Consider the following 23,230-nt stretch of genomic DNA (forward strand, 5'->3'; position numbering starts at 1 on the left):
ACACAGCTGAGTTTGGCTTTTATTTTTAGATACTGCGGTTCTGACGCTGTGTCATGGGAGTCCCAGTGGTGCTGAGCCTCACACAGGACAGCCTCACTAGGACAATTATGGAGCCTCCCCAGGTGGGAGCCTGGACAAGTAGCTTTGCGTGGACCTGTTCTGGTACATGTCTTAAATGCCCACCCTCCTCATCACACACAAATGCCTTATGTGGAGTAGGAACAATATAATGAATTAATATCTTTATAAACATTTAAAATTAATCATTTCTCAAATATGTACTTCATGTGTCAGAGTTCAGCAGCTAGAAAACTTCTAGAAAATAAAGATTGCCAATCTTGAGCACTGGGACATTACATCCTTTGGGCAGTGATGTTGTCCTGCTATCTACGGGCAGCCTGGGGGACTGGTGGTCAAGGAAGGAACTGACTAAACCAGAACTAGACACCAGTGTTTTTCCCAGCTTTGATGTCCAGGGCTTTGGCCTTGTGAGTTGCCCTGGTTGCTTCATGAGAGAGCTGACACAGCTCCTGAGAGAGCTGAGTGGCTATAACTTCTTCCATTTGCTCACTGTTGTTGTTGCAGAGAGTCCTGAGCAAGGAAGGAAGCAGCCCACAGTGAGCTCCTTCCCTTTTGGTCTTGTGGACCTTCCCCCAGGCCGTCGCCATTGCAGTATGGCCATTATGGGTGGCATCCTGGTTTCTGTGATGGTGTTGACTTGAATACAGAGCCAAGGCTGTCGTGAAGCATTCATGAGTCGACACGTTTGGACACCACCACAGTATTTCTGCTTCATTGATGCGAAGCTGTCTCACACTTCCAGATGGTTCTTCTGTGTTTGCAATCTTTGAGTGGGTTTGCTTGGCTTTCCAGTTCCAAGTTGGCCTCACAAGAACTGGAGCTTCTTGTGGGGTCCAGAACAAAGCACAGCCGAAATCGTCCCCCAGCACCAGCCTGGCTCCAGTGCCCACAGATCTCTGTCCCTCACTGAAGTTGGCCACTCCAACTTCACTGGAGGGTTCTTCTCCTATACACTAGTCAGCCTGTCTCAGTGTGAGGTCTGTTCAGGGGCTCCCTATGACTTTGAAAAAAGAGAAGCAATCATGGGCTCCAGCACCCGCACCTTACATGTTTTAGATATTCAAAAAAAATCTTTCCCTCCATTCAACGAGTAGTCACTGATTGTTTAGTCATTGTGTGTGGTTAGTAAGTACCACAGCCTTAGACTTCCCCTCCCAGCCAAAACACACCATAGTGCTTCTGCAATAAAGTCTCTCTCTCTCCCCATCTCATGTGCTCCTCCCTTCCAGTTGAGGTCCCTATCCAACATGCTCCTGGAACAATGAGCTAGTTCTCTAATCATTCCTACATTATTGGAACAGACAACCCAGACAGCAAATGACCCATTTAATGCCTTTCTTTGACTTTTATATTATCAAAGCCTAAAAGTGACATGCAAATATGTGTCTTTCCAACAAGTGATTCCTTATGAGGTCCTCTCCACATATTTAATTGTATACGCTCAATTGCAGCACCAGAAGCTAAGCAAAAAATCTCTATGGTCATATGGAGATGCCTCAAGAAAGAACTTGTAGGGAGTGTGGTCAGCACAGGCCCTCTGGTTGCCAGTTCTTCAGGGCCTGCCTCTGCTGCAGAGCCACCCTGCCCAAGCCAGGTCTTCCCAGGGTCACCTGTCTCTGGTGCCTGTGAGACAGAGAATAGCGTCGTTTCAGTCCCATGGTGGCATTCTGATGGGCAGAATCCACTCCAGGGCACTCTGCCAGCACACCCTCATGGTGCACTGGCACTGGAGGGAATCAGCAGGGCCTTGCCTGTCACACATCACCATTTAGCATCTGCATGACATGGTCAGTGAGTGGGGTGCTGGCCAACCTTGTGCCTGTCGGTCTTTTTAGCCCCTGGTCCTTAGAACAAAGTCTGGCTTGGCAAATGCTGTTTGACTCTCCAAAGCCAGGGCTTTGTGGAGCCTTCAGGGCAGTTCGAGTTCTCTTTCTGCCCAATCATGCTTCTTCTCACATCCCGCCACAGGCATTGATTCGTAATAAACACCTTGCACCCCAAACTCCATCTCAGTACTTCCTTCTAGAGAAGTTGTCCTGCAACAATTTTCTCACCAGGGGCTGCCAATTCCAAAAGCCCACCTAAGGCTGGATGGGTAAGAACACTGGGTATGCAGGAGATCCATAGCTTGGCTGGGTGCCAGTCACAGAACTCCTCTGAGAAGGCTGAGAGCATGGGTCCTGTCTCATTATAACCTAAGCATTCAGCAGATATGCTTGGGCACCAGCTGCATGCCAGGGGCCCCATGGTATATGAGACAGTCACAATCTCTCCCAGAATATTGCTAACACTGATTTACAGAGGAAGGAGCTGAGCCTCAGAGATGCTAAGTAACTCATCCAAGCCCATGCAGTTAGTAATTGGCTTTGCCTGACATGGTCAGACAAACCAGCCCTTGCTTTGGAGGGTTGACCGGCATTTGCCAAGCCAGACTTTGTGCTGAGGACCAGGGGCTGAAAAGATGGACAGGCACGGGCTTGGCCAGCACTCCTCCCACTGACCATGCCATGCAAACACTAAATGGTAACACGCCACAGCCAAGGCCCTGCTGACTCCCTTCTTCAAAAATGCACATGAGGGTGTGCTGGCAAGGACGATGGCGTCATCTTCACAGAATCGAGAAGGTTCCTAGCTGCTACCTCTCCCAGGCTCTTCCCCAGATACATATGGCTGTGGAGCCTTAATTCCTTCATGAAGAAGCCACAGATTTCACCAGAGGTGTGCATGTGCAGGTCCAAGGACCTAACCCCGGACCTAGGCATGCGTCTGAGCCGTAGAATTCCTGCTGTTGGCTTTCCTCCTCTCCTTGCCCCATTCCCCTGCCTCTCCCTTCCCTGGCTCTTCTCTCTCAGATTCAAGACCCATGAATAACTTTTCTGGGCCCGGTACAAGATGTGGCTTTAGGTCAGATTCCCTGTGTGGGATCCAGGCGTTACTCACTACTGTCCCCACGTGACCGCAGATCTCCTCTGCAGCCAGTCAGATGATCTCAAGGGGCATGCTGGCCTCTCAGGTTGGCCCATGGCCAATGGTCTGCAGGGCTGGTTTCCACCCTGGCTCTTCCTCTCTGGGTCTAGGTGGCCAGGCTTAGGCCCCAGTCCCGGGTCTGCCTGGGCTGGGGCTTTCACCAGACCTCAGGCTCAGATCTGAGGAGCTCTCCCAAGCCTCCCCTGCCAAGGGACTGGCATCTCCTTCTGGGAGTCACCCTCCAGGCTTCCCTGAAAAGCTGTGGCTGCTGCCTGGATTCCCTGGCCTGAGGACGGCCCCGCCCCTGACCACCTGGACAAACACTGTGCCTGCTCCACCAGCGGCCCTCGCTCAGGCCAGGCTCTGTGGGCAGGTAGGTGCTTCAAGGAACCTGTCTCTTCCTGCGTCTGCTGCAGCGTCCTTCTGCAGACTCTCCACTTTTTAGACCTCAAATACACATTTCAAGCACATCTGAATTAGGTCATCTGGAAATTTCTGAACAGCGTAAACAACCCTCAGTCAAGAGCTGGCGGAAGCGTCCCTTCTCGTATTAAAAGGTACTATGGCAATTGCTAATGTGACTCACTGCGTGGGCATGGCAAGATGATGTGGCAGAGTCCCAGAGTGCCAGTTAGAGCCCCATCATCGTCCTGTGTGGCACACTGCTTGTCCCTTTCCTTCACAGCACTCCTCTCATTTGTAATTCCCTAGTACTCTTCTTTCTACTGATTGATCCTCTGACTCCTGTGTTTGGACCCTTAGCAACAAGCAGCCACGGACTGTGCGTGTTCTTGCTCACATGTGTCTGCCCAGCAAAGGTACAGTGCCCAGCATGAGAGCTGTGTCTCTAGCATTTGCATGATGTTATGACAGTCTTTGAGGCCAGAAAGAGCTACAGCAATGGAAAATGTTTGGAGACTTGGAGAGTTAGGCATGAAAGACAGGGACTGAACTCTGAACAGCTGCAGACAGTGAGTCAGCTGGGTGGATTAAAGATGACCTACAGGAAGCAGGGGAGAAAGGAGCAACAGTTTCTTTGATGCTCCTCCCATCAAAACATGGGGTTGATGTCCCCTCTCCTTGAATCTGGGTGGGCTCTGGGTTTGCTTGACCAGTGGAATTTGGTGCAAGGGATGCTGTGCCAGTGTCTGGGTACAGACTGAGAAGAAGAAGCTGGCAGCTTCCACATCCTGTGCCATGGGAGGCTTGCTCTGGAAGCCCTAAGCTGCTGTGTCAGAAGTCTGCCCACCCTGAGACCACCGTGCTGGAGAGGCCACAAGTAGGCCCGGCATTTCAACTGTTGCTGTAATTAGCCTCATTCAACATTTATTGAGTATTTAGTACACGCTAGGCACTGGGCAAGGTGATGAGCAACTGCAGACACAGGCGTGGTGCTCATGAAGCTCACAATCGCAGACACAAGTCACACTATCACAGGAACAAGCTGATGGTTATCAGTACAGGATGCTAGAGAGTGTGACAGGGGACTCTGATCTGCTCTGGAAAGAGGAGGCAGGGAAGGCTTCCCTGAGGAGGTAGCATTTGAGCCGAGAGCTGAAGAATGGATAGGAATGACTATAGGAAACCGGGGAGGAGGGCGGCGCGTGCCAAGGCCCTGCAGCACTCATGCCTGTGGGACATCACTGTCAACTCTCTGGTGAAGTGTCCATGCATGCAATTGATTTAGGACTTCTCCACTCATGTTCTTTCCTTTTTAAACTTTTTAATTACAGAAATTTAAAAACATACACAAAAGCAGAGGGAATAGTATTAATGCAGGGGTCCCCAACCTCCGGGCCACAGACCACTACTGCTCTGCAGCCTGTTAGGAACCAGGCTGCACAGGAGGAGGTGAGTGGCAGGCAGGTGAGTGAAGCTTCGTCTGTATTTACAGCTGCTCCCCATCACCCACATCACCACCTGAGCTCCGCCACCTGTCAGATCAGTGGCGACATTAGATTCTCATAGGAGCACAAACCTATTGTGAACATGCAAGGGACCTAGGCTATGCACTCCTTATGAGAATCTAATGCCTGATGATCTGTCACTGTCTCCCATCACCCCCTGATGAGATCGTCTAGTTGCAGGAAAACAAGTTCAGGCCTCCCATTGATTCTACGTTATGGTGAGTTGTATAATTATCTCATTATACATTACAATGTCATAATAATATAAAGTGCACAATAGATGTAACATGCTTGAATCATCCCAAAATCACCTCTCCACCAATGCTGCAGGTCCATGGAAAAATTGTCTTCCATGAAACTGGTCCCTGGTGCCAAAAAGGTTGGGGATGGCTGGTATAATGAACATCCACATCCCCCTCACCCAGCTTCAATAATGATTAACATTCTGTCCAGTTTTGGTTTCAGCTACACTTCCCAATTTTCTTTCCTTTCCTCTTCTTTGTTTCATCTGCTCTCTCCCTTCTTTTTCCTTCCTTACCTTCTTCCTTTTAAAAAAAAGTTTCCTGTAGTATTTTAAAGCAAATCCAAGACATCATGCAATTCCCCTAAAAACTCATGCTCTTATCCTTATAAAACCCCAAATCACAATTTTAAAAAATTAAAATAAGAAATGGAGACTAGATGGACTCTTCCTCTGTGTGGTTAGGCCACCACTCACCAAAGGAACCGAAGGAGGGACAGAGTCCCCTGGGGATAGAGCAGCAAGCTCGGAAAGGTCTCATGCCATGGGTGGCACTTTCTCAGTTGGGGTAATCATCCAAGTGGCTCAGAATGCTCTGCAGAGGTTGATAAAGGCCGCAGTGAGCTCCAGGGTTTCTCTTGTTCAACTTTTGGAAACCAGGAAGTCTCTAAGGACCACAGGAAAACTGATGTTGCCTGAAATGAGGTGGGACCATCACCCCTAATTCTCACAGGTGTCTCTGAGCCAGGAAAATGATCATCAGAGTTAAATGGCTAAAAGAAGAGCCATTGGTGATTGGAGGGTTATGAGTGAGAGGGAAGTCAGATGGGAGAGGAAGGTGGGGCGCTGTTCTGGCACAAATGATGAATTTTGATTTATTCCACTTCAGGAAGATTTGTAAGTGGGGTGTGGCATGATCCAATTCATGTTTTAAAGATCTCTAAAGCCCCCAGGTGAAGAAGGGTGGTGGCTGGCGGTTAGGGGCAGTGCAAGGAAGCAGGGAGGCCAGTCAGGAGCTGTTGCAGTTGTTCAGGAAAAAGATGATGGTGGCGGAGTTGGAGTGAAGGTGGTGGTTGTGGTGTAGAGAGATGGATGGCTTTTGACTTACTCTGGGGGTAGACACAATGGTGAAGGTTAGAATTGAGAGAAAGGAAGGAATCAAGGATGACTTGGGTTTTGAATCTGCACATTTGGGTGGCTGGTGGTGCTGCCTCTGGGAGGGGAGGATCAGCAGAGAGCAAGACCGGGGATGCTACCTGGAAGATGGTAGCCATGAGCATGGGAAGAGCTGAGGTCAAGAGAGAGTGGAAGCTGGCAGCGACCTGGCTAGGAGCAGCTTCCCAGGCATCAACAAGGCAGCCTGTGACTGGCTGAGGAGCAAATGAATGGAAAGTGAGGATGTGGAAAAATGATGTGTAGGCGAAACTTGCGTCAGGTTTGCTGTGATAAAATGTCAGGAGTAATCCAATAAAACAAACAAAAATATTTAGATGATCTCATTTTGGCCCATTTGTAATTAAATGAAAGAAGTGATTCTAAGAACCTTGCTTGTATTTAATTCAGCTGTGTCCTGGTAACTGTTGCCACAAAATTTGGTGTTATAAAAACAATAACCATTTTATTTTATTCCCCATTTTGTGGGCCACGAATTTGGAAGGGGCTCAGGAGGGCATATCTAGCTTGGGGTCTCTCGTGTGGCTGCAGTCAGATATTGGCTGGGGCTGTGGCCACTGGAAAGCTTGACTTGGAGGGCCATGCCCTAGGGCCAGTAGTTAATGCTGGCTGCCGAGTAGGGCCCCAGCACACGGCCGCTTCAGCAGGGAGGGCTTAAGGTACTCAGACCTTTTACATGGCAGCTGGCTTCCCCATGCAAGAAAACCAGGGGGAAGTTGCAGGTCCTTTTCTGACATGGCACCAGAAGCCACAGTGTCCCTCTGCTCTTCCACTGGTCAGAGCAGCCAGAGGCCAGCCCGGAGTCAAGGGAGTCAAGACTCCACCTCTTACAGGAAGGGTGTCAGATAACTCTGGGGCCATGTTTTAAAATCATCAAAGGGGGCTGCTCTGTAAATTAACTCATCTTTCAATGACCCCAATCACTCAGTCCCCCAACTTGACTAGTTGACTAATGCCCAGAAGGAAGCAAAAGAGCCAAGAGAGTAAAAGGGATTGGACAAGGTGTGGACGTCTTTCTCAATGATAACAGCTATCACATTTTTGAGGCACAGAGTAGCGAAGTGACTTGTCCCAAACCACAGGAAGTAGGTAGTGGCACCAGGAGTTGGATCCATGTCTTTCTGATTCTAGAACCCAACCTCTTACAGGCTGTTGTACTTTCTCCCCAGTTGAAGTTCAAGTACTGATGTTCCAGTGGTCAGTTTGCACCATATGATCTGGATATAGCACTTCTCACAGAGGCCCTGAGTCAGGAGGACAGGGGGCCCTAGCTGGGCCAGCCCCTAGGCAGGGGAAGAGGAACCCTGGCCATATTGTGGCTTCCTCCCAGGCCCTCCCTGCTCATGGCTTTATGCCGTTCAGCTTGGCTGGTGAGTAAGTCACCCCTTTGGTGAATGCAGAAAGACATTAACAACTGTGTAATGACTCTAGCATATAGGAATTGGGCATTTGGTTTTTTACTGGGAATTTGAGATGGCCATAAGATGACGTGAATGTCTTTTTAGAAATTAGTTTTCACAGTTTAAAAGATAAACTGAAACCGAATAAAAGTACTTCATACGACATAAAAAGGTATAAAGAGACAACTAAAAGCATCTTATTCCTGCCACCAACTCCAAAGCCCCACAGCTCCATCTGCCGAGGCAGCCACTGCTGTGTCCAGCGTCTTTGCCAGGAAATGTTGCGTGGGTGTGAGTAGTGTTCATTACACAGTCTCCCAGGGTGCCGTCATATATTGCTTCAATCCAACCCACTTTGAACAAACTCTTTCCTGTTTTTTTGCTATCACAGACATTGTGGCCATGAAGAGTGTTGTGTGTATTTTTGTGTACTTGTATGAGTGTATCTGCAGGAGAAGGCGGATGTTTTACTGAGGATGAAAATTGAAGTGTCAATATGTGCAAGAAGGGAAGATTATCTGACTCTTTGGTAGAATTATTACAAAAATGGTCCTAATTCTCTACCCCTCACTGTCCCTGTGCCCTTTATAAAGTGACCTTGCAGTTCCTCCCATCCAGAGGAGTCCCTTTGCCCACACCTGGAATCTGGGCTGGCCTATGACTTGTTCTGACCAACAGAACACTGTTGAAATGATGCGCCAGGTCTGAGACTGGGCTTTGTGAAGCTCGGGCACTTGTACTCACTCTCTTGGAAACCTGCTCAGCGGCCATCTGAATAAGCCCAGGCTATCCTGTTGGAGTCAGGGAGACCACGTGGAGTACAGCCAAGTTATCTGGCCAAGACCATCCTAGACTAGCCAGCCTTCCTTTGACCAGCTGACCACAGATGTAGGAGTCAACTCCAGCCACGATTAGCCAATGAGCAGCCAACCCTCAGACACGAGGGAGCACAGCCTCAAGGCATAGCTGACCACGGACAGACAAGGGAGTGAGCCCACCAAGAGTCCAGAGCCCCCAGTCAACCTGCATATTCGTGAGCTAAATAAATCTTTAGTAATTTAACCCATGGTTTTGAGGTTGTCCAACTTCAAATAATGCAGAACAATGCAGCTTTATTCTGGCAACAGGTAACTGATAAAGCCTTTAGTATTAACAATCATAGTAAAGGTCTGAAGGTCAAGGGCTGCCATAGCAAATCCTGGTTTATGGAACAGTTTTTTATAAATCATCAGATAATCTATATTCAAGTAAAATGAGAATGGTTTAGAGAAAACCATTCCTACAGTTGTCTCAGCATAATGCAGTAGCAGTAACATGTTCTGTAAATGGTTCAGACTTACCATCTTCCCTGGGTCTTGGTTCCTCATCTGTAAAAGCAGGTTGACTTACAGCAAGAGCCTAGCAAATTATACAATTAAACAAATTAAACAATGCTACTATCGTTACTATTAACAAACCAGTGCTGCAATGAGCTGATCTTTCTCTTGTTTTTCATGAGGACCTGCCACAACCCAAAGATCCTTAACTTCTTTTTTTTTTTTTTGTGGCCTCATCCACACCTTTGACAATCTGACAAAGCCTATAGCCCCTTTCTCAGAATGTTTTAAAATGCAAACAATAAAATAAATGGAATTACAAACCAATTAAATGGAAATACAATTCTCCAAGTATTAAAGCAGATATATGAACTAGTAAAACATCTGTCTCTTTACTAATGCATTACATAAAATCTATCAGATCTAATGACAACCTTCATTTCAGAGTGGAAATAAACATAAATGATATTTTGAGAGTCTGCAGAAATTGTCATGTAATATGAAAATATCTGCCATTTCTACTGGTGACAAAGTGACAGGTCTTGCTAATACTAGTGTGGCATGTTGTCTCTATTCATAATTGAAGGAAGACTTAAATTTTAGTTAGTAGTTAGGGTAAAGATGCCATTTTTTGCCCACCCATTTTCAAAGACCTTTGATTCTGTGTATGGACCAGCTTAGGAACTCCTTCTTAACCTGATCTCCCCAGCCCATAACCCTGGATACTTTCTCCATTTCTTAAAATTTGGACATGCATGGAACTCTTCTGGATTTGGGGAAGGGGATGTTTTTCCACTCACAAATGATCTGCCAGTTGGCACCAGACCCCTTGAATAAAAATATAAGCCATAAAAAAGTTATGGTTGTAAATCATTTTACCCTTAGAATAGTTTTATACCAGGGGATTCATTTAGAAACATCCTCCTCTCCAAGACTGAAATTTCCATCATTGCACCCTAGTGCTTGGGCTAATGGATTTGAGGAAGATGGCCTAGTTCCAAGATTCAAGGATTATTGGGAGAGTTAAATTAGGAGACAGATCAATTAGTTTATTTCCTCCTTTCCTTAAGTTCTAATCAAATCAGTGGTGACGCAGCAATGCTCACCAGGACCACCTGCTCCAGCCTCACCTGGAGGACCTGTGAATGGACCTGACTTGATGAACCAGAATTGAAATGAGTGGTGCCCACGGATCTGCATTTTTTTTTTTTTTTTTTGAGACAGGGTCTCACTGTGTCACCCAGGCTAGAGTGCGGTGGGGCCATCACAGTTGCAGCCTCAAACTCCCAGGCTTAAGGGATTCTCCCACCTCAGTCTCCCCAGTAGCTGGGACTACAGGCACCTGGCTAATATTTGAATTTTTTTGGTAGAGACGGGGTCTCCCTATGTTACACAGGCTGGCCTCGAACTCCTGGCCTCAAGTGATCCTCCTGCCTCGGTCACCCAAAATGCTGGGATTATAGACGTGAGCCACCACACCTGGCTGGATCTGCATTTTAATAGGCCCTCAGGTAACTAAAGCAAGAGAAAACCTTCTTCTAAGAATCTCTCTGCAACTTCCTTTTATTTACGGACACCGAATAAATGAACAGTTGACTCTGGAGCAAAAATGAGCCATGTTTGAGTCCTGGGCTTTTCCTGATCGCTCAATACCTGAAACTTGCATAACCAAAGAAGATGGGGGCCTGATCCAGGACCAGTTCTGGTCTCCCTGTCCTTCTTCCACTGGTCACCTTCAGGGCATGAATGTGTGCTCCTCTTTCTGAGACCACCCAACAGCTGGGTGGCGTCCCTGCTGGTGGAGAGGAGCTGCCTCTTCCAAGACCTTGGGTTCCACATAGGAACCCCGTCTCTCTTTCACAAGCCTCGTGGGAGGACTGGACTGAGGCTGTTGCCCCAGCTGCTTGTGAAAGCATGCAGGACCCTGTTTGTGAAAGCTTGCAGGGCCCTGAAGCCACCTCCGAGGCAGAGGAACAAACTGGCTTGTCTTTCCACATCGGCAGTCACTGCCTTTGGTGTCTGTTCCCTCAACGGTCCAGGCTTGCTTACATTAAAGTGCTGCCTCCACCAGATGCACCGGGCAGCTTCAGCCACACCGACACTGTCATTTCTCACTGCCACTTTCTTCCAATGAGAAAGATGGCTTCTGCTAACCAGCCCTGGGTCCAGCCCTCCCTGCAGCCTTTGGGGAGGCCCTTTCTGTTACCCCTCTTTTCTCATCACTTCTTTGCTCTCCTATCTTTTATCCCCAACCCCACCCCCACTGTTCTCCCTCACCAGCTTTCCTTTCTCAAGCCAGGGAGAAGACAGCACCTGCCCCACTGACCTGGAAGATGGATGTTTTGGCCTTCTGGAAATGGCTTCCTTCTCTCCTCCGAGGCTCAGTCAGAGTCGGCCTTGGGAACAGAAGGCGGGGAGGCCTCCTGAAATCACTTTTTCTGTGATGATTCTATGGACCCACAGGCCTGAAGACAGACCTGTTCTAGAAAAGAGGGCTTCCTTTTGGTAAGGACACTCACGCATCTCAGGTTTTGTTCATTTTTTAGATGAAAAAGACTTAATTCATTCCAGGCTTCAGATGGGGCTGTCAACTCTGAGATAACCTCAGTGCCAGCATGGTGGGAGGCGTGAGGAAACCACACTAGTCTCCGACCTCCCCAGAGCTTGCAGGATGGGGGCAGGCGAGGAGGGGACACACATCAAAGCCCAGAGGTTGGCCATCACCCTTCTGCTCGCGTTACCATCCTTCTTCAGAAACCAGCAGGTGTGGGAAAAGTAAAAGGCTGACCTTTCTCTCACCCCTAACCCACTATGAATGTCTTTCATAATCGCTATGCTTTCCCCCTGGCTTTTGAGGCTTCAGCTTCAACTGCTGTCTCAAAAAAAAGTCCGTTTTCTCATCTTGGGCTACTGGTTTCACCATCTGTTTGTTCCTCAGATGTGTGTGGGTGGCAAGAGATTTTTCCCACGCATCTTCAAACTGAAAGGGCTGACCTTGCTGCGAGGAGCTTTCTGAATCACCCGGGAGTCTCTGCATCCTCAGCCCTCACCCGGCAGCCGTGGCAGGGAGCGGGGGGCACCTCTATGTGCCACAGAGTCTGCGGACACTGATCTGGGCCCAGACTACCTGGAATCAAGTGGAGGGCTTGGAAATCCTCCAGCAAAGGCTTGGGTCATCTTGAGTTACTCTGCAGTTTAGCAGGGTGGGGTGAGACGCAATGGAGGATTTTGACCTGGAAGTCCCCAGATCCCAGCCCCAGATGCACAGCACACACATCTACGTGTGTCTCAACTGTTTCTTGTGCTAGCCCCCAGCCCATGAGACCCCCAAACCTCAGGAAGGACTGTTGTATTAACAAAGAAACTCTCTGGCTGTGTCATTTGGGGCAGTTGGAGTAACTATCTGCCATTACTTCAACCTGGTTACTAGACAGAGACTTGATTTGAGGGCACCTTTTTATTTTTTTGAGAAACGGCCTCACTCTGTCACTCGTGGAGTGGCACGATCTTGGTTCACTGCAGCCTCTACTGAGTGGGACTATAGACATGCACCACCACACCTGGCTAAAAAAAAATGTAGAGATGGGGTCTCACTGTGTTGCCCAGTGGTCTCGAACCCGTGGGCTCAAGCAATCCTCCTCCCTTGGACTCCTGAAGTGTTGGGATTACAGGCGTGAGCCCTGTGCCCGGCCCGAGGGCACCTTTGACATAAGAGGGGGTGCAGGGAGTGTGACTGAGTGACCAGCTATCATTGCCCATATCTCCTCCTGCAGGCCCACCCTTTCCCTTCCCTGCCACTGCAGTGTTTCAGGAACCTCTATTCCTAGCAGAGTTAGTTGCCAATGGGAATGCCGATGACTTTTTGGCTGACCCAGGGCACTGGGACTGACCCGTGAGGTCAATTCAGTGTTTTTTGAGTCCTTTCCTGCCTGGCATGTTTCCTGCTGCGGTGGGGAGGGAAGGGAGGAGGGAGATGAAGATAAAGATGAAGGAGACACTGTCTTTTACCCTTGGGAGAGAACCAGAGTTACAGAAAATGTGACTTCTTCCATGGAGTAAAAGATTAAAGAAGAGGTCAAACGAAAGTCTGGCAGCAGGAGAGGGCTGGCGGAGGAAGGGCAGTGAAAGGGCAGTGTGGGGAGGTGTTCTTTTGAGGCGCAGAGCACTCCATGGACACAGCCCTGGTCATCCGTGGAGTGGGGGTGTGAGGTGAGTGTGGGTGGGCTGCCCAGCCTGAGCTCAGTCCAACATCCAGCACTGACCAGGACACGCCCCTCTGGGCCTCTGTCCAGGCTCTTTGCTGACCCAGCCAGAGAAGGGTATGCGGGAATGGGAGGGCTGACTTCTTCCTCTGCCAGCCATCTTGGCCTGGCAGTCTTGCCCAGCTTTGTACCTCATATTGACTAATCGTGGTTTTAGGCCATCCATGATGCTTCTCCCCAGCCCCACTGTTCCGGTAAACTCAGATGTCTGTTCTTTGTTCGAAATGCTCTGTGGGTGCCCTGGGAGATCTGGACATTTGAGCTGAGGGCTAGAAGCCCATAGGGCATAGCAGCATGGACTGAAAGGCTGTCTCAGGCAGGGCTAAACACCACCCTCACAGCAGGCCGGAAGTAGCCAGGTGCCAGGCCACTTGGAAACTTCCCAGAACATCTGCTGGCTAAAGGCCCCCTGAAAAGCCACCATAAAAGATGCTCTATTTCCCAGCAGCACAGCTCAACTCCAACTCAGCTCTGGATAACTTTGTCATGCACTTTATATCCCCCAAAAATGAGAGACAAATGTCTAAATGTCGTAGTGTTTACTTTATTTAAATCCTGAGGTTAAAAAATAAAGTATTTCCACATGGCATGGCAGACACTAGAAAATAATATGCTTAGGGATACAAAAGTTTTCCACCCCCATTGTGCAGGTGGGGTGCTGGTGTTTGATGTGCTTCTAGATAATTCTTTGGCAGATAAGAATGAATTGGGGTCCCAGACCCACCATCCCGTAAGGCCACATGAATTGAGGATTAATCAATTAAAGTGCAATTCCAAATGTTAAGCCTTCCAAATGAGGCTTGGGAGTTGCTCTGCAGCCACCAGAGGCAGAGTGTCTCTGGATAACATACGTCAAGCAGCCTTTCTTTTTTTTCTTTTTTCTTTTTTTTAAATCAGAGATGCCTCCTAAAATTTCAAGATATACTTTATTATTTTAAAAGTGCTTAAGAGGAAAGAGAGAATTATTAATTCAGTCTCTCCTGTTTCCTTGGAAGAAACGTAATGAAATGAGAATTTACTAAGGTTCCCCTACAAAGTGCTTTCTTGGTAAGTGTTTTGTAAACAAGAATGGCCGTCTCCATGGTCTTTGTGTACATGACCATCCTTGGTTCTCAGCATCACGAATGGCTTCTCTCTGCTTTAATTCCCAACACCTCTGAGCCAAGGACAGTTTCTTGGCCTAAAGAATTCTCACATGTAGAATCATGTGCACTTTAAAAAATGAAATCAGGTACACTTCTAAAAATGAAACTTCTTTAAAATTTCATCAGTGGACATCCAACCATATCACAAAACACAGGCTCTGTGATTTCATCCCCAAATGGGGATTTCCTTTCATTTGGGCCTGAAATAGTTTCACACCTTAGATGATAATTTTAAAATTTCCAAAACACTATCTATTCTTGAGTTATATGATGTGGCTCTTCATTTCTATTTTCCAAACCCTGTGGAGTTTTTCAGTGCCCATGTCTTTGCCTGCTCTTGGTCCAGTCCACCTGGAGTCCAGTGTGTTGAAGTCAAGCACTCTGTAGAGTCCACTTGGACCTGGAGGACACTTTGTGCCAAACGTGCCTCCTTGTTTGCAGCTAAGTGCGTCTGACAGAGGTTGGTATATTCTTGAAGGTGGTGAGTGGCTTCAGTGGCATGATGAAGAAGGCATCTGGTATCAATATGAAGACGTGACTGTTATGCAGAGAGATGAGCCATCAAGGGGCTGCTCACCCTCCCCCCTCCTTTTTTTTTAAAGAGTGATCTGGGATCCCAAGGACGCTTCCTTCTGGCTGATTTCTAGTGTAATTCAGTCTAGCCAGGGTTACCAACTGCAGCAGTGGTTCTTCAATTGTTATTTGCATTTTTTAAAAAGTACCCCAGTCCTTAATTCTCAGTAAAGTTGGGAATCTGATTAAAATCAGAATAAAGCTATTTATAAAAGCCACTCTTAAATATGCCAAGATGTTCTGTAGCTGCAGAGAGCACAGCAAACTTGAGCTTGAACAGCAACCTAACAAAATACAAATGTCCACCCAGCACAAAAAATAAATTTGCTAATGAAACCACATAGTTAGGAAGTCACCTCGGGGCACGGGGCAGTCCTCCGAATGCAGCAAAGGCTTTCTTTGAACAACGGCAGTCAGCGCTGAAGGTGGTGCACACGAGACACCCAGCTCTCCTGGAGGAGTGGTTCTGGGTAAGCTGCAACTAGTCTTCTGCTGTGGTGAGTGACATGTTCAGAAAGGACCTCAGATGGAATGTCCCGGGCCCCAAACCTGTCAGCCACTCGGTGAATCGTGGTTCTTGTTGCATATGGTGCCAATGACACTTCAGAAGGTCATCAGCTTGGCCAGAGTCTCCGCAGTATCCTCAGAAAGCTAAGCACTCAAAGATTCTAGATTGCTCTGGGTTCTCTTTCATTAGTTTCTTTCTTACAGTGAACAAGCTGACTCCTGATTATCTTTTGCAAGAGGCTGGATGGATTCAAAGTTAGCATGATTTGCTCTGAATCATCTCAGGCCATGTGGCATGCCTGTGAGGACAAACATGAGGCCAAGAAGAGTCGCTGGGGGCCTGGCCACTTCTATTCCAATATTAAGCATGGTCAGAGCCTTGGCCAGGGGAAGATGATTGAGCACCTGATGGCTTTCTGCCAGAAGAGGCTGCTCCAAGGAAGCCAAATGCAAGAGGCCCAGCTTTTCTCTGGGCAACCTCTTTGAAAGGTTCTATTCCCCATTCCTTATGCTTTGTTTCAACTGACTGGAAGTGCCCAACTTTCCTGTTCAAAGGTCTGAGTCCATTCCAGAAATGATTCCTCAGCTGTGGCCCCACAATAGTCCTCTTTGCTGGTGGTGAGGCTGTGGCTGCTGGTGTGTGGTGGGTTTGGGGTCTCTGTTGGACTTCGCCTGGAGTTCCTGACCCATTCTCAAGCCCTCAAAACCAGCCAGACCAGGGTTATGACAAAGAGAAACTTTGGGAAATGTGTGACTGGACTTGGGTCACAAGGCTAGCTGGAGAAATTGCTGGGCCCAGCTCTCAGATTCTTGGATAGCCTGCCTGGGGCTCTCTCCCTCACCCCTGGCCAAAGTAGGACCTTTGTCAGATGCTTGTTCACCCATGGAAGAACCTGGGACCTGACTGCGGGCAGCTGGTTCCACGAACAAGGAACAAAGAGCTGTCCAAGGTGAGCTATCTGCTGTTGGAGAAGAAAAGGACCACAGAGAACAGGGAAGATTAACTAATTCTTGTCTGGGAACAGGCAACAGGATCTCTCTGCCTCAAGGGGGGATGTCTCCTAGAGGTCAGGTGCGGGCTGAGCAGCGGGAAGTGGGCAAATGGGCTGTCGGGGAACCTGTCAGGAGGGGAGTGGGGCCCAGGGATCCATCATGCCTCTGTTTACTCTGTCACTTTGGTTTTTAAGTTATCAAAGACTTTTGTTAAGAAGGCCCCAATGTTTGAAAGTGGTTCTAATCCTGGCTATGATCATTAGTAAACACGTCTGCAGGCGGTGTAGAAGCTCTTATTTATATAAACAAACATGGGCCATCAGCTGAGGAGTAGCTCTAAAGCCAATGCACAAGCCTGCCCTGTGGTCACGACATCCACACTGGCTGGCATTTGGGCATTAGACATAGTGTACACACAGCCACCGCAGGCCCCCAGTACAGTGGGTTTTGTTCTCGGATTATCTTTACTTCTGATTCTTAGGGCAATGCTTTGAGCTGTGGAGAGGCCTGCCTGAGTGAAGGGCTTTATTTGAGGACAGAATCACCCAAACAAAAGGGCCAGGAAGAGAGTGCAGCTTAGAGGCCCCTCCAACACTGCTGAGTTCTGGAGCAGCCTCCAGCTTACTGGGGCAGTGAGGGACAAGAACATGACTGGAGGAGGCTAGTCAGGATCTCAGGAGGGTTCCCTGGCACCCTGACTCACGCGATGGCTGTGTGCCTCCTCTTCCCGGGAGTACCTGAGGGCGTCACAGCCACAGGGCATGGCCAGGGCACCCAGCTCAGGTCTCCAAGATGTGAGACCCTGGTGGGGCAGGGCAGAAAATCTCTCCACAGGCAGAAGTTGGGATCACCCCTGCCCGTGAAACTCTCCACAGGAGGCCTAGTGCCAACCGTTCTCTCAGGAGAGGCTGACGGTCTCCTGGGTGTTTACACCTCTGGCAGAGCATCCCTTTGGGTGTGAGAACAGCTGGGTCTCTACTTAATGGAAACATTGCCTGAGCCCTTCAAAGCCTTGGGGGCTAAGAGTGGCCGGTGCAGAGTGCTGAGCACAAAGTGCTCCCCGGACGCTGCCTCTGAGGGGCAGCTCAGGGGCCTCTCTTCCAGAGGGGCAGAGTTGATGATTTTGGAGCAGCTGACGTTTTAAAAAAATGCTTTATGTGACAGGTGAGGAAGAGTAGTGTTTCCTGTGGATGAAGTGAAGCTACCGAGGTGCTGAAGCTACAGGAAATCACTTCCATCGTAGATCACAGGCCGATCAACTGTCAAGTGATAAAATACCTTTTTAGAGACAAACCTGAGGAAAGAGAAATGGAAAGGGAGGGTGTTACCTGAGAGCTGAAAGTCTGAGGCGTGGCAGCTGCTGCTGAGGCCTCTGTGGTCTCTGCAGTGACCTGGTCGGGTGTGGGTGCTGGAGCCCTGTGCCCCATTTCCTGTCTGTCTAGTGGAGTTCTCTCCCTGTGAGGGTCAGGAGGTCTCGGGACATCACTGTGGACTCTCCTGAGGCTTGAGTACAGAAATGTCCTTTTGGTCACAGGCTGTGAATGTCACCTCCCTCACGTGGCTGCTCTGAAGCAGCTGGCGGTGGGGACTGCACACTGTGTGTATGGGGGGGTGAGGAGCAGGCAATGGGAGGAGGCATATGGCGGAGGCCAGCACGGATTTTTTCTGACTTGGCAGCTAACTCAGTTCTGACATCCATAGTTTGGAAATCTCAAGCAGGTCCCTGAGATGACCTCAAGGGGCCAAGGCCAGAGTTTGTCATGGCACCATGGCCACCTCCAGGGGTAACTGGGAACCTGCTCAGGCTTGGGACGGTGCTCTGCCCTCATCATACCTCTCCTTGGTCTCTCCATCAAACCACAGTGTGGCTGCCATTGCAGAGTAGGAAATGGAGACTCAACTAAGGGCCGTTGGGGGAAGAGCAGAGCTTAGGCCTGGTGGTCCCCAACCCATTCTCCTAACCACTGCCCTATCCTGTTCAAGAGGGGCTGGGGCTCATGTCCACTCTTGGGGTAGAGGGTGGCTCCAAAGAGAGCTCTCTGGCCATGACAGGCCTATGCCATGAGGTCCTGCTAACTCCAGGAGTGCTTTCATTTCCGCTGGGGAGTGTAGGGAGGGCAGGAGGGGGTGAGGTGGGAAGTTCATCTTCCAACCCCTCCTGGGGTGGGCACTCTTGGCCACAAGCCCTGGCAGTTCAAGGCCTGGAGGTGGTGAGGGGATGACATAGCTTTTCCCTAGTGTCCTGTCTAGTTATTCTGCTAAGAGCCAAGTACTCATGCTGGGGATGTGACCAGTGGCCCAGGACCTTGCTCAGAGAGGATGTGGCCAGAAACAGATTGGGCAGTTCTCTCTAAAGAGCCAGTTCCAGTTAAGGGGTCTGTGCTGAAGCAGAAGCCATAAACAGGGGCAGGAGCCCAGCCGTCCTAACCACCCTTGTCCACATGATTGGCTGCTCCGTCAATGCTGGTCCTCTCTCCGCTCCCCTCCTGCTGTCCCTCTGACCTCATCTCCCTATTCCCATTCTCCTGTCCAGCTTCTCTCCTATCTTCTAAACTATACACTTGTGAACCTTAGCTGGTTCTCAGAGTGCTTCCCAGAGATGGCACCTGCCACTCCCGCCACACGGCCAGGGGCTTCGCGGTGTCATCTTGGGCCTGCTTATCTCAAGCTCTGCCCTTCCTTCTTTTATTCCTCCCTTTCTTGTTCATTCATTCATTCATTCAGTCCTTCCATTGTATTTCCTGAGCCCCTTCTTTGGGCAGGGCAGTGGCAGGGCAGTGGGAATCAACATCAGAGAGAGGGAAAGGGCACCTTGGTTATTAAGAGTTCAGAATGGCCAGACCGCCTGTTTCAGATCTGGCTCCACTACTGGCTGTGTGACTTAAGAGTGTCACTCCTCTACCCCTCAGCAGTGACATGGAGAGATTCTGCAAGCATGAGCCTGTGTGCCACAAAATCTCTAACAAACACTGGAACACCATGGGAGAGTGGTCAACAATCAAGAACGATTAATAATAAGTTACTGACAAATAATTTGTTTCGAGTGTCCACCTCTGCTCTTGAGATGAGGTGGAAGAGAGGCCTGGAGATGTGGAGCTGGTGCCTGAAGTGGCCCTACCTTGAGAAGGTATTGTCGAAGATAAGCATGTAGATGCCAGGCATGCGAACCTTGAGCTGGCCCTGGATGTTCTCCTTGTGGGAGTTGCATCGGGTCGTGGGAATGAGGACCTGGGAGGGAAAGCAGATAGGCAAAAACATCACAGAGGCCGAGAGGGCCCTCGGAATCCTCAGGGAAGACCCTTTATTTTCGGGGAGGAGGCTGTGTGTTGCCCGAGGTCACAGCTGAGCAGGACTAGAGCTTGGACCAGCCCCAGTAGTGGCACAGTGCCATCCCACACCCTGAGGCTGTTGATGACTAGTGGCTATGAGTTTCTTCCAGAATCATGACCTGGTTGGCGCCCTTAAGGAGTTATCCCCTAGCCTTGAACACAGAAGATGCTAGAACACTCCATGGGCTAAAGGAGAAACCCTTTTCTGGCCTCAGGATAAGAAGCTTAGTCTAGGTGGGATCCACCTGTCCAGCTGTCTCCCGTTGGTTCTGGTGCTGCCCTTGGGTCTCACAGGACAGGCTGAGACCTCCTTCCAGATAACAACCTTCCAGGCACAAAGCTGCTGGGCCCACTCTCCTCCAGGCTCAACGTCCCTGGCTCCACCTAGGCCTGTCTCCTGGCTGTGCTTTGGCTGGTCCCTGTGCCCCAGGACTCTTTCATCCTCCCGCATCTGTGCCTCAGCCTCCTATTCACTTTCTACCTTCCCTGAGAATGAGAAATAAGTCCCAGGAGACAGTGATACTGATTTTTTTCAGACGATCTTTGAAGGGCCTCACTGTCAGAGACAACATCTGTGCAAAGGGTGTGTGCTGGACAGGGCCAGGGCTCAGGGGGAGGTCTTTGAATGGCTCACTTCTTCCCCACCAGGGTAGGCTCTTCAAACTACTTACCAGCTAAGACACAGGCCTCATTTTTTTTTTTAATTTTATTTACTTATTTAATTTATTTATTTTTTATTATACTTTAAGTTCTAGGGTACATGTGCATAACGTGCAGGTTTGTTACATATGTATACTTGTGCCATGTTGGTGTGCTGCACCCATCAACTCGTCAGTACCCATCAATTCATCATTTATATCAGGTATAACTCCCAGTGCAATCCCTCCTCCCTCCCCCCTCCCCATGATAGGCCCCAGTGTGTGATGTTCCCCTTCCCAAGTCCAAGTGATCTCATTGTTCATTTCCCACCTATGAGTGAGAACATGCGGTGTTTGGTTTTCTGTTCTTGTGATAGTTTGCTGAGAATGATGGTTTCCAGCTGCTAGTTCAACCATTATGGAAAACAGTATGGCGATTCCTCAAGGATCTAGAACTAGATGTACCATATGACCCAGCCATCCCACTACTGGGTATATACCCAAAGGATTATAAATCATGCTGCTATAAAGACACATGCACACGTATGTTTATTGCGGCACTATTCACAATAGCAAAGACTTGGAATCAACCCAAATGTCCATCTGTGACAGACTGGATTAAGAAAACGTGGCACATATACACCATGGAATACTACGCAGCCATAAAAAAGGATGAGTTTGCATCCTTTGTAGGGACATGGATGCAGCTGGAAACCATCATTCACAGGCCTCATTTTAAAACTGAAAATATACCAGGAGATAAGGCAGAGCCAGCCAACATTTTTTTTTTCCTTTTTTTTTTTCTGAGATGGAGTCTTACTCTGTTGCCTAGGCTGGAGTACAGTGGCATGATCTTGGCTCACTGCAATCTCTGCCTCCGAGGTTCAAGCAATTCTCCTGCCTCAGCCTCCCGAGTAGTAGGGACTACAGGCGCCCACGACCATGCCTGGCTAATTTTTCTATTTGTAGTAGAGACGGAGTTTCACCATGTTGGCCAGGTTGGTATTGAACTCCTGACCTCAGGTGATCCGCCCGCCTCAGACTCCCAAAGTGCTGGGATTACAGGTGTGAGCCACCATGCCTGGCCAGAGCCACCAACATTTAAAATTTCTTTTTTTTTTTTTTGAGATGGAGTCTCGCTCTGTCGTCCAGGCTGGAGTGCAGTGGCGCGATCTCCGCTCACTGCAACCTGTGCCTCCTGGGTTCAAGCGATTCTCCTGCCTCAGACTCCTGGGTAGCTAGGATTACAGGTGTACACCAACACACCCAGCTGATTTTTGTATTTTTAGTAGAGACAGTGTTTCACCATGTTGGCCAGGCTGGTCTCGAACTCCTGACCTCGTGATTCGCCCGCTTTGGCCTCCCAAAGTGCTGGGATTACAAGCATGATCCACTGCACCCAGCCCTTAATTTTTTCTTTTCTTTTTTTTTAAAGAAGTGACTAGCACCTAGAGGGTCTTGTCTTATAAAGTGTCCCTAAGACTTCCATTTAAGACTGACTACACATAAATGGTTATATGGACCAGAAGGTCTACAGACGACGGAAGCAGCATCTTAGCAACTTTGAGTTCCTAATGAGATAAACTTCCCCAGAAGTGACCATTTTTATTCTTTACAAAATAAAATGTAGCTTCTTTTTCAGAAATACAATTTTCATTACATTCAGTTTTTATTTTTTCCTATTAAACATTTTTAACTTGTACAAAATGACTGAATCCAAAATAGTTGTTAATATAAGGATGCGATTACTTTCTCAACTTAATCTTGAACACAGCTGCATATTTCTCAAAACTCTACATGCTCCCAAACTCTACAGAATTCCCAAAATGAAGTGAATTCCCACAAAGGGCTCTGACCTCAGGAATCTTGTGGTTTAATGGCGATCACAAAGAAGAAAACATTCAGTTACACTGGGGTGAGAGTACCATGAGGGGAGAACTAGCAAGGGGTGCCATTCTAGCCTGTGGGTGGGAGGCAGGAGGCTGAATGCCAGGGGAGACTTCCTGGAAAAGGTGATGCTGAGTTAGGACAAGTTAGCTAGTGAGAAGGGGTCTGGCTGTTTCTGGCAGTGGAGACAACATATTTAAAGGCATGGGAGAATATCTAAGATTTACCCTCCCAGGACACAACAACAACAACAAAAACAACAAAAACAACAACAAAACAAAAAATAGAAAACATATGAAAAGGACAGTTTTCAAGACACTGGTTATCAGGCAATGCAGGATAGTGATCCCTGAGAGACAGGAACAGGGTGAGCCCAATAACTGCCCTCACAAACTGAGGAAGAGAGACAAAAAAGAGATGGGGTAAGAGAAAATGAATACCAAGATGGCAGACTCAAACCTAACCTTAACAGCAATCACAGTTAGTGAAAATAGCCTAAACATTCCAATGAAAAGGCAGAGATTACCAGACTCTGCCCAACCCTATCATGCCTACAAGAAATGCTATTTAAATATAAAGATACAAATAGGTTAAAAGTAAATGGATGTAAACAAGATTACCAGGCTAGCATGCTAGCCAAAAGAATGCTGGCTTGACTGTATTAATATCACATAACATAGATTTTATATCAAAGAATATTACCAGGGATAATTTCATAATGATAAATATGTCAGTTCATTAAAATGACAATAATCCTAAACGTTTATGCCCCTAATGACAGAGCTTCAAAATACATGATGCAAAAAGTGGT

General features: G+C 48.3%; 2 protein-coding genes across 3 annotated transcripts in view; both read right to left on the minus strand.

The window, feature by feature from the left end:
- Positions 1-12,026, minus strand: part of LZTFL1 (leucine zipper transcription factor like 1) — a 96,308-nt gene extending 84,282 nt beyond the window's left edge. Inside the window, exon 1 of the mRNA XM_033204670.1 lies at positions 11,412-12,026. The gene's annotated coding sequence lies outside the window, so the exon portion shown is untranslated. The remainder of the gene's footprint in view (positions 1-11,411) is intronic.
- Positions 12,027-13,869: 1,843 nt separating this feature from the next.
- FYCO1 (FYVE and coiled-coil domain autophagy adaptor 1) overlaps positions 13,870-23,230 on the minus strand; it is an 80,158-nt gene continuing 70,797 nt past the window's right edge. For both annotated transcript variants that reach the window (XM_033204706.1, XM_033204711.1), the window contains exons 17-18: positions 19,684-19,793; positions 13,870-17,859 (exon numbers count right to left, since the gene is read on the minus strand). In XM_033204706.1, coding sequence (XP_033060597.1) covers positions 17,784-17,859; positions 19,684-19,793 — 186 coding nt within the window. In that variant the 3' untranslated portion in view covers positions 13,870-17,783. The remainder of the gene's footprint in view (positions 17,860-19,683; positions 19,794-23,230) is intronic.

This window comes from Trachypithecus francoisi, unplaced genomic scaffold (assembly GCF_009764315.1).
Source record: "Trachypithecus francoisi isolate TF-2019V2 unplaced genomic scaffold, Tfra_2.0 Lachesis_group0, whole genome shotgun sequence".
In the NCBI taxonomy this organism is placed as follows: Eukaryota; Metazoa; Chordata; class Mammalia; order Primates; family Cercopithecidae; genus Trachypithecus; species Trachypithecus francoisi.